Source organism: Mustela erminea, chromosome 1, assembly GCF_009829155.1.
Source record: "Mustela erminea isolate mMusErm1 chromosome 1, mMusErm1.Pri, whole genome shotgun sequence".
Lineage (NCBI taxonomy): Eukaryota > Metazoa > Chordata > Mammalia > Carnivora > Mustelidae > Mustela > Mustela erminea.
Window position 1 is genome coordinate 172,155,768 of NC_045614.1, and position 16,020 is coordinate 172,171,787.

Consider the following 16,020-nt stretch of genomic DNA (forward strand, 5'->3'; position numbering starts at 1 on the left):
CAATAGCATCTTAATATTTTTTTAATGAACCACATAAAGGGGCAGTACCATTATCTGAGTTTCATTCTGATCAGGAGAGAGAAATAGTAATAGTCGAATTTCACAGCAATAAAGAACATCTCTGTCATTATAATGAAAACTGAAATTATCTAATTAAAAAATATACTTTATGATTCTTCTAGAACACATTCAATTCAACTAGCACTTACTGTAAGACACATTTCTTTAGTTACCCATCATAAACTCATACCATATAAGCAACTCACCGATCCACAGGAGTTGATGTATTCTCAATAAAACTGATAACTTTTTCCCTGACATTAACAGACTTCGTCTTCAAAGCAACAGTCATTTTATTTACCAGTGATTTCATTCCTCTATCATTTGAGCCATTAGAAGATTCACCCTGAAAACAAAAACAAAAACAAAAAAACCTTACTAATAAATTAACTGCTCTCTTAATGATTAGCAGAGACATTACTGCTAAAGGTTATGTAGATGGTATGGACTAAACTGTGTCCATATGTTAAAGTTCATTCTAGTACACCTCAGAAAATGCATGCACAGATAGAGCCTTTAAAAGCAAATTAAGGTTAAACGAGGTCATATGTAAATCAGTATGACTAGCATCCTTATAGGAAGAGGGGGAGACATCAGGGATGTACAAACACAGAAAAAAGGCCATGTGCACCCAGACAGACAAGAAGGCAGTCATGTGCAACCCAGAGAGAGAAGCCTGAGGAGTAATAAAATCCGCCAATCCTTTGATCCTAGACCTGCAGCCTCCAGAACTGTAAGAAAATTAACTTCTTTTAAAATTAACTTCTTTTAAGTTTAAGCGAACTACTTGGTTGTATTTTGTTATGACAGCCCCAACAGACTGATACACTAGACAAAACAATTTTAGGGACAGGAATGAGAAATAGAAAAATGAGGCTATATGTTGCATATATAAGTGTGTAAAGTCTGAAACTACCTTCGTTATTCAGTAAGAAATAAAATTACTGACCTTTTCTTAACTTCAATTACACCATAAAAATAATCAAAAGTACAGTCAGGATATCATTCATGTGGCTAAATTTTTAAACATCTATTCCTTATAAATTTTTGCTGTTTAAATATTTTCACTTAGGCCTTTAATTTCTCAAGAAAAATTATTTTTATGTACCTAATGTAATAGGTGTGAGTGTAATTCTTAAACTGTTTAACGAAATTGCTCCATATTCCCTAAAGGGCTAGTTGGCAAGAGATATCAGAAGTGTGCCCATCTTTTGTCTGTTACTCTTTAGAACTTAAGAGAAGGAAATAGTTAGAAAGTGCACTAGGATTTAGGTATTATTAGATGGAAAATTATACAGATTTTTTAAAAAAAGAAATGCTTTTAAATAAGCATTTAATTTTTTTTAAGTTTTTCTTTTAATTACAGTTAGTTAATATATAGTATAAAATAAGATTCTGATGGTGGGGCGCCTGGGTGACATAGTCAGTTAAGTGTCTACCTTCAGCTCAGGTCATGATCCCAAGGTCCTGGGATGAGCCCTGTGTCACCATCATTGGGCTCCTCTGCTCAGTGGGAAACCTATTTCTCCTTCTCCCTATGCCCTTCCCCCTCCCTCAAATATATATACATTTGAAGGAAATACTTCAAAATACGAAAATATAAATAGCAGTTATTTTTCTTTATACTTTTCAAATTTACAGATGTTGTGAAAATAAACATGCGTCATTTCAATTTTTAAGAGAAAGAAGTCATTAAATAACACAAAAACCATATTTCTATTTCCATATCCAAATTTGAAACCAAACTAAACTGATGAAGGAAATTAAATTCTTTGGTACTTTTTAATATACTATATAACATCTTTAAGAGGGTAAGTGCTATGGTGAGTGCTATTGTGTAAGACTGATGATTCACAGAACTGTACCCCTGAAACAAATAATATGTTAATTAAAAAAAATTTTTTTTTTAAGTTTCTTTAGAGGTCTCAATCATTATTTTTCATATCTGAAAACAGGAACTTGAACAGAATTACTATCCAACACTGTGGATGGCAATATAAATTAGAATAATGTTTTTTGGTGGGGGCCTGGGTGGCTCAGTCAGTTAAGCATTTGCCTTCAGCTCAGGTCGTGACCTCAGGGTCCTGGGATCCAGCCCTGCACTGGACTCCCTGATCAGTGGGGAGTCTGCTTCTCTCTCTCCCTCTGCCCTTTTCCCTTCCCCGCCTCATGCTCAGGCTCACTCTCTTTCTCTCTCTCCCAAATAACTAGATAAAATCTTCCAAAAAAAAAAAATTATGTTTTTTAAAGGCCAATCTGATGACAATGTAGAATTCTAAGAATTCTGATATATAATCTTCTGGTCAAGTTATTCTATTCCTAGGACTAAATAATCATGGCATATGTAAATATATTACTACAAAAATTAGTTATAATAGTGTTTATAACACAAAAAGACTAAAAGCAACATAAATATTCAAAAACAGGGGACTAACTGAATAAATTATAATACAGCCATTCAGTGGAACACTATTTAGTTATTCAAAATAAAAACAGAAAATGTTTATTAAATAAATGGTGATCTCACGTGAAGAGCTCTTAGATACCTAGAGGATTACTCTAAGACACATTTCTTTAGTTACCCAGCATAAATTCATACCATATAAGCAACAAATTTGTTGAAAACAAATTTCAGAGGTTTATCTGCTAATAATTTGACAATAATATGATTTGACCTATATGGCTAAAGATAAATGGTAATTAATCATCCAGATATAATTTTATAATAACTGCTATTAAATATGCGACACATACAACACAATACATACACCTGCACATTTAATCCTCACATCACCATGAAGAAAGTTGTGTTATTATCATCTCAACTGCACTGATAGAGAAACCAGAGCTGAAAATATCTTGCTGGAGATCATGAAGAATGTACGTTCTGGAGATAAAACCTGAACATCAAGTTAAGTCAGACTGATAAACCTAAGCTAGTAATAATCATAACCTGTATTGCAGTTTCCTTTTATTTCTGTTCTAAAGAATGATCATTAGGTAAATGTGAACTATTACTGAAAATATGTAATGACATCTAATTCAATTGACATAAAATATTTTTGAAAGAGCATAAAGACTTACTGTGCAAATATTTCTGAAGAAGCACAGAAAAGTGAAAAGTAAATTTACCCACTACAGGAAAACCTTGTAGTAGTAATATACATCTTTATAACTAAAAATCAAATATAATGGGATTTGCAATCAGTTCTTGTCTCCTTCTGACCAGCCCATTCTCAAATGTGGGTGGACTGAAGTTATAATCATGTAAATTTGTGTTGGGGAGGGGTACAAATATGGTCTGCAGGAGATGTGACCATAAGCCTCAGTATTCTTTTGGCTCACATTAATTGGGAGATTCCTAGAACCAGATCACTTGGGAGTCCCAGCTAGTCACAGGACTCAGTATTATCTCCTCCAATATCTAAGCTGAAGCAGAAAATTGTCACTACATGATAACATACTACATCTGGATAGGGAGAAATCTGAATTCAGCAGGTGGATCTCCAGAACTCTAGCTAGTTTAGATGTGCAGGCCTGTTCCATCCTTACATTAACCCTGCAATAACGACTACTCTACACTCTACATGTTTGAAATATTTTGACCCCATTTCTATTATGGTGAGGGTTTAACACTTAGTCACCTTTTCTGGGCATTCACCCAAATCTGGTGACATATTCTACATATACACTTACATCAATAGAAGAATTGATACTGCTCCTTGAGCCTGAGGTACTAGCAATCCAATGGCCATATCCATTTTCTGGTCCATCCACATTTATGTCTGCCAGGTGCTGCTGCAGTGCTTAAGATAAACAAGAAGGAAAAAAAAAAAACAGGTCACATACCAACCCCTCTTTAGAAAGATTCTTTACCAGAGAATTTAATAAACATGTCATAGCTAAATGAAAGAGGATCCAAAGATTTAATTACAGATACTTTTTTCTGTACCTCAGGAAAGGAATGAAGGACTCTAAGCTACAGAAAGCCTTCCTCCTCTCCTTCTAAAGCCCTCTGTACAACTACAATTTTTCATAATTGACCTTAAAGATGGCAGTAACTATATACAGACTCTTTGGAATGGAATCTTTTAAGTATTAAGAGATAATCTCAGCAACAATTTTATGACATAAAGGATTAAAAGAAAACCTATGGTAGCTTTTGTTCTATCACAGACATCTAATTAATCTTTCCCACAGTAAAGAATGCATTAATTGCTATGGAGAGATTCTTGAAAAAGAAATAATCCATAATTAGGAAAAAACTTCTAAAACCTAAACTATACTATAAAAGACTGCATCTCAGGGAGGCTGGTGGCTCAGCTGATAAGCATCTGCCTCTGACTCAGGTCATGATCTCAGGATCCTGGAACTGAGTCCGGCCATCAGGCTTCCTGCTCAGTGGGGAAGAAATCTGCTGCTTCCTCTGCCCCTCATCCTGCTTTCATGTGCTCTCTTTTTCTCTTAAATAAATAACAATTTTTTTTTAAGAAAAATAAGACTGCTTTTCAGATACTTTTGATAATAAGCTTAATAACCAAGTTCTGTATTTTGCTGTCAAAATTCCTAATAAATCACACTGGGGCTAAGGCCAGTACTTGCTTAACACTACTTATTAAAATACCCCTTTTGTAGATCACTCTGTGTGTAAACCCCAAAGGATGTTAGTTATCAGGCCATGATATGTAGGAAATCATCATAATCCTTGCTAGTATCACAAAAGATCAAAGGAAAGAGACCCTAACTTATCATATTCCAAGTTATAACACAAGATTACATTAGGTCAAAAATTAATCCTTATGAGGCTCTCATGATTCAAGCTCATGACTCTACTATTCAACAAATACTAATTTGATTTTACTATTAAAGGCTCTTTATTTCTTAATTGAAATATATTTGACCTATAACAATGTATAAATTCAAAGTATACAACATGTTTGGTTTATATATTATAATATGATTTCCATTTCAGCAATAGTTAGCACCTCTATCCATCATATTATTACCCTTTCTTTTTCATGGTGGCAATAATTAAGATTTGGTCTTTTGGCAAGTTTGATTATTTTAATACAGTACTACTGTCTATGTTCACTATACTTACAGTACTCCAGGACTTATTTATCTACTGGTCACAGGGTTGTACCTTTAAATAACATCAACTGTAAAAACGACAGGCTTTTACCCTGACTTAATCCTTCACAAATTCTCAAATCTCTGCCTGCAGAGATTTTGGCAATTATTTTACTATCCTGGATTACCAAATATTAGTCTGAAGATTTGAAAATATCAGTTTATTTCCTTTATTCCATTCCATTCCATATTTTATATATTATATAATAGCTAAAATATATATTTTAGCTATTAATTTCAAGTAGCTCAAAAATGAAATAAAAACATAACAAAAAGGAGAGTATGAAAAGTATTCCTCCTACCTTTGTTTCCCAGTCCTATCCATTCCACCCTCTCCATAAAGACAAATCATGTAGACAGTTTTTCTCACATCTTTATAAAACTACTTTCTACAAATACAAGCTCGTTAAACATATCTACTGAAATAAACTTCCATTAAATATTTGCTCATTTAAAGTGTCTATCGTGTTTGTCTGTTATCTGTATGTCCTGCTTGCCTTGCCTTTTCTGAAAATACAGAATGACTTAAGAGAGAGTTTATTCACTAATTAATTTGGTCACTACAAATCAGGTCTGGTGATAGAACTGCCTCTGAAAAGCGGAGGCAAAGCGATTAATAAATTAAAACCTTACCCATAAATCCTCCACTGGCGATGCTCACATATTCTTTGTTTTTCTGTAACAAAAAACCAAAACTTAAATTATTCCAAAATGCTATTTAATTAAAACCTCTCATAGTCCTATAAACATTTACAAATGTAATATGAAGTTATACATTAGATTTCTGGACTTTTTCTTTTCTTTGACATTTTGGAAGCTGACAAAAAGATAAACATACATTTAACTTAAATATTTTAAGGTCTGGTGTTAAGATGGAAAGAAGGGGACAACTTCATAGCTACTACCAAGACTATGATTTTATTTGTATTCTAGTTCCAATAATATAATAAAGAGTCAAACCAAAACCACTTAAATTATATTTTTGGATATAATTAGCAAAGTTTTTAAAAGCTTTTAAAATGTGTTGTGTCCTTCATAAAAGAGAAATAAAGAAACAATATTAGAGCTAATTATGAATAAGAAATAATAAATGTTACCATTTTACAAACTACTATAAAAATTAATGGATCTAGGGGCACCTGGGTAGCTCAGTGGGTTAAAGCCTCTGCCTTCAGCTCAAGTCATGATCCCAGGGTCCTGGGATCGAGCCCTGCATTGGGCTCTCTTGCTCAGTGGAGAGCCTGCTTCTCCCCGCCTCTCTCTGCCTACTTGTGATTTCTATCATATAAACAAATAAAATCTTTTTTAAAAAATTAATGGATCTAATAAACAATGGCAAAGAAAGAATAAGACATAAAGAAGAAAGAGATCAGGGCGCCTGGGTGGCTCAGTTAAGCACCTGCCTTCAGCTCAGGTCATGATCCCAGGGTCCTGGGATCGAGCCCCATGTCAGGTTCCCTACTCAGCAGGGAGTCTGCTTCTCACTCTCCCTCTGCTCCTCCCCCTGCTTGTGTTCTCCCTCTGGAATAAGTAAAATCTTAAAAAGAAAAAAAAAAAAAAGAGGGAGAGAGAAAGAGAGATATCTGGGCAGTATGTCCCTCCCGAGGAAAACTCATACCACCCAGGATTTCCTGTCCCTAACCAAGTCTCTAGATCTAATTACCAACTTAGAGGGAATACCAAGGACAGAACCTGATAAACACCACCATGTGAATGCAGCAGTAAAACCTGAATGTGGGAAACTCTCTGTAAGATAAAGCAACCGGTTTTTCCAACAAACCAGCATGATTTTGGGGTCATGATTTTGGGGTCCTGGGATTAAGACCCATATCAGGCTCCCCCTGCTCTGTGGGGAACCTGCTTCTCCCTCTCCCTCTGCCTGCCATTCCCCCTGCTTGTGCTGTCAAATAAATAAAACCCGTAAAAAAAAAATGTTAACCAAGTGCAACATCTTGTCTTGGGTCCTGGGAAAATCAGGGAAACATGAACAAGAGTTAGATTTTTAATAATAAAGTGTAAAAATGTATGTCAGTATAAAGAGTGTATAGGGTTCAATTCTACCTACTTTTGAATTTGCTTGAAATTTTCCATAATAAAAGTTAGGGAAAAAATTTCTAAAACCACATCAAGAACTTGAGTTATAAAAAAGAAGTTCACAGTATTTCAAATTCTTGCCATGTGACAGGTCTTACAATATACAGTTTATACCAGAATATTTTAAAAATAGGCTAATTAAACTTGTAAGTAAAATGTTTGAGTTGCTGTTTTTGTTTTTGTGTAAATTTCTAAAGATCTCTCCATTAATAAGGTATAAAATTATCTTATCATCTCCTTCCCCCAAATACCGTGGTTCCTTTGCTGATTTTTGTCTTTTGAGGATTCCTTCTTTTAGACTTATTTTCTCAAACCAAATTCCCAGTAAAATACAACATGAACAGAACAGGATCCAAACTGAGTGGCTAATGCAACTAGCCTATGGTCTTCCTGATTCCATAGTTCAGGGTCATCTGCCTGCCTCTCTACTTGTGATCTCTGTCTGTCAAATAAACAAATAAAATCTTTAAAAAAAAAAAAAATGAAGACTTTAATGTCTAAGCTATCAAAGAATACCTAATAAACAACTATTTTTATAAAGAAAGAGCCATCACTGAGTAAAGCTTTGTAGAGAAGATAGAGGAACAGGTTACATAAAATCACTAATACAAATTAGCTGTGCTGAAGACAAGGTTCGAACACAAAAAGGAAAGGTAGCTGTATGTAATAAATATATATATATATATATTCTGTTTCACAGTAAAGATACTAAAATGAAATACATAGTTACTGTTTCAAATCTAGAGAAGGAACAGACATAAAGAACAGCACAACAGAATAATCCAGAAATAGATCCTGATGCACTGAGGAATTCAGTGTATTAAAAAGGTGGTATTTCAAATTGATAAGCACAACTGGGTAGCTTTCTGGAAAAAAAACATTTTTTTATTCCTACTTCACTTATTATATGAAAATAAATTCCATATGATTCAAGATCTTTTTTTTTTAAGATTTTATTTATTTATTTGACAGGCAGAAATCACAAGTAGGCAGAGAGGCAGTCAGAGAAAGAGGAGGAAGCAGCCCGATGTGGGGCTCGATCCCAGGACCCTGGCATCTTGACCTGAGCCGAAGGCAGAGGCTTCAACCCACTGAGCCACCCAGCCGCCCCTATGATTCAACATCTTAACACAAAAAATAAATCACACAAGCATGTAAGAAGACATGCAAGACACAAAACCTATAAGCTGTAAAGAAAAACTACATATAAATTTGACAATGCAGAGAACAGTACAAAATTACCCATAAGAACTTCTTAAAGGTGATAGCAATAGCAATAACCAAACAAAACTGAAAAAATTTGTCAGCATACCTGTAAAAAGTGTGCCAGGACCATGTTCATATACATGTCTTCTTCCTCTCTACCACTGCCCATAAAACAGAGGTGCTCCCCACCAGCGATGGAGCCGGACTCGATGGACTGCTTCTGTGCTTCCAGCAAAGATTTTACCGACTGTGCAAACTCAGATGGATTCTGGAGCATCTAGACAATTTTTTAAAAACTAAAAATGTGGCAAAACGGTATTGGACAAACATTTCCAAATTTGAAATATTCTTCCAGGAAAAAAAAAAAATTTAAATAGCTACCAGAAAAACAAAGGAATAAAGGCTCTTATAAATAAAATTGCTGAGATAAGAGAAAAGAAATGTATATAAAGGTACCTATAATACACTAGAACAAAAGTTGAAGATTCACAGAAAGACTAAACATGCAAAGAAAATATTCTAAGAAAAAATGGTTTTGTTGTTTCTTAAACAAGCTATGGTGTCACTAGGTATGATGACAAGAAAAGTTTAACAGTGAGTGGAAGGGTCCATAACTAAAAACAATACATTAAAATAAGATATATTTTTTACTTTCCACTTATATGGCGAACGACGTATTTCTTAGAAGATAGTCAGAAATAGGAGAAACCATTTTTATCAGCTACTCTAAGTTCTAGAGACAAGAGGATGAAAAATATTAATCTCTTTTCCTCAAGGAAACAAATGTAACAATAACCATAAAAATCTGTTAAAACTCTTATAATAGGGCTATATAAAAAGCACAGTGAAAATCCAACAGAAAAATGGACAAACCAAAGAAAAGCAATTTGTAAAGCAAAATACAAATAAACAGTACACTTATAAAAAGATGCTCAACATCACTTATAATTACCACTGTTTTTTACCTGCCATTCTTGTAAAGTAAAATATAATTGGTAATGTTCTATAATGCAACAGCATGGAACATTCTCATCTACAGCTGTAAAGTGTAAGCTGGTTCAGTCTCTTTAAAGGATGATAAAGCATTAATATTTTACTACACCCTTCAAACCAATGGTTCTACTTTTGGAAGCCTATTTTACAGAAATATTTGCACAAGTTCACAAAACATATATAAGTATCTAACTACAGCATTGTTTACTACAAGAAAACTGAAAATAACCCAAATACATATCAAATGGGCAATAAATGATGGTATATTTGTACCGTGGTTCACTATACAGTCATTGCCTGTCTGGCTCAGTCATTGTGTGTAACTCGATCGTGCGGTCGTGAGTTTGAGCCCCATGTTGGGCATAAAGCTTACTTTAAAATGTGGGGATATTAAAAGAATTTACTTAAATGGAAAGATCTCTAAGAAATAGTCTGCTGAAAAAGCAAGTGAACTGTTAAGTGAAACATCAAATGAAAAAAATGTTAGCAAGAAATATATAAATACATATTAAAAGGCCTGGAAGATTAAACAAGCCGGTAATAATTAACTCTAGAGATAATCTTTTGAGTTTTTGAAGAAAAAAATCGAATATTCATGCATCACTTGAGCAAAATTTTAAAAAAGCATAAACAAAGGACCATCTAACTCCTCCTAGACAAATCAAGGATGAGAAAGGCTCAGGGTTCACTTTCAGGATGCAAACCAAGCTTGATCACCTTCCTTACTTAAAGCACTCAAAATTGTCTGAGTTGTTCCACCTCTATTTTCCATTAGGTTTCCTTTCAACACCACCTAAACCCATCATTGTCACCTTTTTCAGATGAGATGGGAAGAAGGGCAGAACACATAGTTAGCAAAAAGGGTTACACCTCTTTCGGTCTTCTCCATCCCTGAGGCTCTTATAACCCAGAATGGTTTAAGTGATGTCTATCTCTCTCTTAAGTATTTCTGACAATATTTAATATTTATTTCATCTACTCTTTTATTTATTTTTTTTTTTAAAGATTTTATTTATTTATTTGAGAGAGAGACAGTGAGAGAGAGCATGAGTGAGGAGAAGGTCAGAGAGCGAAACAGACTCCCCATGGAGCTGGGAGCCCGATGTGGGACTCGATCCCGGGCCTCCGGGATCATGACCTGAGCCGAAGGCAGTCGTCCAACCAACTGAGCCACCCAGGCGTCCCTCATCTACTCTTTTAATTAAAGTGACCCTTGAAAAGCAATTTTAACAAGTGAGCACTGATAGGCCAGATACTACTCTCATTAAATATTAGTTTATTATATGCGTAAATATTCATAATGAGAAAAAGGCTTATAATAAAAAGTTTTAAAACAATAACCCAATTATAGTAAGAGCTTATATTTATAGAGTACTTACTAGATGCAAGGCACTATGCTAAGTGCTACATCAGACGACTCACAGTAAGAAGTTCAGAATTTACTGACATAACAATGGTAGACAACAGCAAGCCACAGTTAACTGCTTGCATCTACCCTTTCTCATACCCAGAGTGACCTGGTAAAAAGGAAACCTGAAAACAGTACTTTTGTTATAAGGGCAGAGACCCCTCTTCAAGCAGAAAATGTCCCCAATCTGGTACATGTATATTTATTCATGAACTAAAGAATAAAAAACCTATTTATTCTCTTACTCCATAAAAAATTTTAACTAGCATTTATACTAACCAGATCTGAATCTAAGTGGAAAGCAGTTGATAAGTGCCCAGCATTATACTGTTCTGCAGGACGGCAATCCACGACAAAGAACCGGACTCCTTCCTAGGAGGAAAACAACATTTGACATACTGAAATTTACCATGAGGGTCACATTTTACACAATATAATGTTACAATTAGCCAAAGGAGAGGAAACAGGTTTAAAAAAAGAAAAAAACAAACAGATCTCACAGAATTAGGACCCAGTTAGAAGCGATGCAACAGAATAACCTCAAGATCTTAAACAACTATATTCATTTTCAACAGTTAAAACACTTTATATATACTGTTCTTGACTAGGAAGTCTGAAAATATGTAGCAGAAGAATGTCAGTTTGAGCTATAAAACTGTATCAGAATTTAACATTTTAATGTGTATCATGTTACATATATATTTAAAAACTACATAGTTATAAACAAAGATCTAGATACAATTACTATTTCTGCAAATAAATCCACAAGTTGGCAGCAATTCATGTAAGAACTAAACATCTCGGGGATGAGAGGAAGTTCTGCAATGCTGCAATGCCAGTATGACCTGAAGAAACTCACAGGACGATCTTTAAACTGGATTACAGGTTGTCATTTGTTTTTAATACTAGTTCTAATACGGGGTATCTGGAGGGCTCAGTCAGTTAAGCGTCTGCCTTTGGCTCAGGTCATGATTTTGGGGTCCTGGAATTGGACCCCACATCAGGCTCCCTGCTCAGCAGGGAATCTGCTTCTCCCTCTGTCCCTTCCCCACTCGTACTCACTCTCTCTCTCAAATAAATATAACCTTTAAAAACAAAAATACTAGTTCTAATAGGAAAAACATGTGAATGTTTGTTTTTAAAAAATGTATTATAAAATGCCTGCCCTTCCATATCCCTTCTTCCTCCCTCCATCTCAAAAATGCACAAAAACAGCCCATGGTTAACTGTTGCACTACTAGTAATAAAGAACATACACTGAAAAAACTGGCTCATGAGATTTTTATGAAGATAGTAGCAGACAGAAAATTATGGTATATTCTCAATTTTCCTTTGTTATATGCTCTATGGCATTAGACCATCTAATTCAATTAGCTGTATAATTACAAGAATTTAACCATTATATGCTAAATTCACCTTTTTAAGTACTTTATACAGTACTCAGCTGCTTTGTTAAAATATGAAAAAAGATTTGGCAATTTATAATTGCCAAAGAGTAATTGCCCAGAATCATAACTGACAACTAAAATAACACACAAGCCAGCAGTTTTAAAATGAGCACACAGATTAAACACATTCATCATTCAAAAAAGCAAAACAGCTACATGGTTTCAGTAAATTATTTTTGTGGGAAGCCACAAACAGGGTGAAAATGCTGGTTCCTTGCATTTAAAAGGGGCATTCCTCTGACAAACTGTGGGTTTTCTTTATTTACCCCTTGAAGCTGATTTGCTTGAAGGATCTCTGACACGGAGATGGCCAGACAAAGAGCCTGACTCAGATCTGCATCATCATCCTTAATTCCCAACAGAGTACTACCAAATAGATGGTGATTATCCTGTTTGAAGAGAAATGTTTAAAATATCACAAAGAAAAACAAAATTAATCTTTCTTCCAAAAAATATTCTTAATAAACCATAATGAAAGGTAAAATAAATACGTTTAGCACTCCTGAGTCATGTGACTTTTAAAACTTAGTATTATATCATCTCAAATATTGACGCAAAGGCTACAAGGCTATATACAAAGTCCCTGTCACAGTTCACACAAAATAAAAGACTATGAAAAAATAAAACATTCTACACAGCTATTTTCTATAATATGAACTGTAAACACTGAATTTTAAAAAAAATGGTTATGACTTTCCATACTTTAACATAATAAAAGGCAAAAATTATATAATACACTAATCTACAGCCTGATTTAACTAGCAATTGCAAGTGTATATTATTTATTATGTCTGAAGAATAAAAGCTGTTCCTCTTAAGACTGAAAAGGAATAAGACTTCTTTTTCATCCAGCATCCTAACCACTACCCTATCATCTGACTTGTCTGACATTGTTAGGAACTGAGGTGGTCTACATAAGGCAATTATTAAAACAGCTGAAATTATCCCTAGAAATGAACCTCTTTTTTAATTAGTTAGTTTCAGGGGAAATGTTTTTAAAAGATTTCTCTTGTCTGCTTTCTGAAACATTACACTGAACATAACATAATCTTGATGTTTCAGTGACATGACCACCAACTAGTAATCATTATCACTGAATGCCTTAAAAAAATAAATAAAAGACAATAATGCTCTCATAGACACCTGAATGCCTTAAAAAAATAAATAAAAGACAATAATGCTCTCATAGACACCTGAAGTCAAACAAACCCATTTACTTTATAAATGGTACTTCTGTGCCTCCTCCACTATTAGCCTTTGCTTCTTGGAGTTTTACTTTCTAGGAACTCATACCATCATGTTTCTAAACTGGGTGTCCCGTCACTTTAAAGCACTTGAGAAAGGTTCTAAGTCTCTATGCAGCTAAGTTACCCCTTTTGTTCACGAGACAGCTCTGCATCATTAAAACTGCACAAAGCTGAACTCCAGATAAAGGAGGCATAAATATACATCCTCCATCAGATTTTGGAAATTTTTTAAGTCAAGAAAGCACTAATAGGAACTACCTCAATTTTCTCATGATCAAAAGTAATAATCAAAGAAAAAATTAAATAATTGCTAGCATATCGTTATACTATCTTTCTAAATTTTTCTGTTCCTCTAGTAGGAAGAGTATTTACAGTGAAAAATCACATAAAACTGCAATACATAAAAAGAAAGAAAAGAGTGACAAACTAGAGGATTTTAACTGAAGTGGACACAACACAAACAATAAAACAATGTACTAAATGAAATACTGAAGCTGGTAATTTCATTTTCTACCTTCCTAAAAGACGCTGGTGTTTTACTGCAATAATACTGAGCCAGAGAGAAAAGATCTTCTATGTCTTCTAGATTCAAACTGGATGGAGTGTTTTCCAAGAACTCTGAAAAAGGATTATAGATATGAGAATATTTAAAACATTGTGATTAATACAATCACGAACATTATTTACATATCAAAGCTAGAGTATTTTCAACATAATAAAAACTACATAAATGGAATCTTAACAGTGATGCCTTTAAAACTGTTTGAGGAGAACCAGAGTTCCCAAAAGAGCTAAACTGTTAATGCAATTCTGCTGTTAATGAAAGATAGGTTCAAGTAATCAAATCAAATTCATTAGCCTGGATGGCAGTACTGTTATTTAACACATACTAAGTGCCACAGCCCCTGGAAATAAAAAAGGACTAAGAAATAGTTCCTGACTAAGGAACTCTGTCTTGTGTAATAATAAATTGTTATAATGTAGGAAGATAAACACTGTAATACAAATAGTACAAAGTGGCAGCAACATAGAGAGGAAGTAACTTAATCTGTGTGAGTGCTAGAATAGGGAGAACCAAAAAGAATCAAATTTCCACAATGGAAATAATTGTGAAATCTGAGTACTCAAAGGTAAATTAAGAAAGAAAGAGGGGAAGAAGGGAAAGAGAGGAGGGCATCTGAAAATGAACAATGAAACCAAAATACCAGTATATGAAAGGGAACTGAAAGAGTGAAAAAACATGGAAGAAATGAAAGGGGATGGCAAAATTGAAGGAAAATAGTCCTTAAGGTTTGCACCTACAGTGTGTATGAGTTGAATGAAACCTGTAGACTAATCTTTTAAAGATGAACCTGAGTTTTAGAAAATAAAGTGATTTGAAATATTTTCTCTACAGTAAGTGATGCTTACGGATAACTTCTTCTTTGCTGTCTGACTCCTGTGCTAAAATAACTTCTCTGTAAAAGAAAAACAAATGAATTTGAGTTAAATATTAACAGAGCACCTTGAGAATACAAAGGAGAAAAATCTAAGCAACAGCATACTTACTTTGCATTAACAAGGATTATTAACATTAAGAAATAAATAAAAAATGGATCTGCTTGTTGTAGATATCCATCCCATATTGCCTGAGTGACTTCAATGGAACAGTAACATGCAAAAAGGCTTCCAAGCTGTAATCAGGAAATGAAATGAGACATAAACCACTGGAAATGACCTGTTCTTTTCAAAGTATGAAAGCATATGTGTAAGTAACATTATATCAAATTATCTGCACCTGAGACATAATGTGTAGCTTAATTTTACTGTATATAATGCAAAGATAGAATATGTGGATTCAAGGCACAATGAAGCCACTTAACTAGCTGTGTGAATTAAGGCACTTTCCTTAACCTCAAAACTTCCATTTCTACTTCTTTAAAAAAAAAAAAAAAAAAAAAAGGACTACTGCTACCTTTCTTCTACCATTGTTGGGAAGAGAGAGATAATTAACCTAGAGTAACTAAAGTAACTAGGACCTATCTGCCATAGCATAATAACTAACATAACTACCACTATAAGGGTAACTAGCACAATTATTACTATACTTAACTTATAAGGTAACTCTAAGGATCAAACATGGTTTTAAGAACACAGAGAAAAGTTTTAATAACAATATAATGGTGAATTGCTGCCAAAGCTTACTTGTCCATCATTTGAAATAGGTGATACAAATTTGTATCAATGTTTCAGGAGCTCTCTGGTTTTCTATTTCAAATAAAAGAGCTGTTTAAGTTTCTCTAAAGCCTGTGTTTTAAATTGCATAAACTCAGTGATATTTTTAAAGTTCGATTTTCATTACATACAGAAACAGTTCCATCTAGAGGTTTAAATTCAAAACATTTTTAATGGCTAATGGGAACATACACATTAGTGCATATTTCAGTACTAACCT

The 16,020-nt window shown here is 34.0% G+C and overlaps 1 protein-coding gene across 3 annotated transcripts in view; it reads right to left on the minus strand.

Annotated features, from left to right (window-relative positions):
• Positions 1-16,020, minus strand: part of TBC1D23 (TBC1 domain family member 23) — a 58,832-nt gene that overhangs the window by 11,917 nt on the left and 30,895 nt on the right. For all 3 annotated transcript variants that reach the window (XM_032351026.1, XM_032351036.1, XM_032351044.1), the window contains 9 exons: positions 15,135-15,259; positions 14,997-15,043; positions 14,101-14,204; positions 12,606-12,728; positions 11,171-11,263; positions 8,597-8,767; positions 5,824-5,866; positions 3,757-3,866; positions 267-406 (listed from right to left, as the gene is read on the minus strand). In XM_032351026.1, the coding sequence (XP_032206917.1) occupies positions 267-406; positions 3,757-3,866; positions 5,824-5,866; positions 8,597-8,767; positions 11,171-11,263; positions 12,606-12,728; positions 14,101-14,204; positions 14,997-15,043; positions 15,135-15,259 (956 nt within the window). The remainder of the gene's footprint in view (positions 1-266; positions 407-3,756; positions 3,867-5,823; positions 5,867-8,596; positions 8,768-11,170; positions 11,264-12,605; positions 12,729-14,100; positions 14,205-14,996; positions 15,044-15,134; positions 15,260-16,020) is intronic.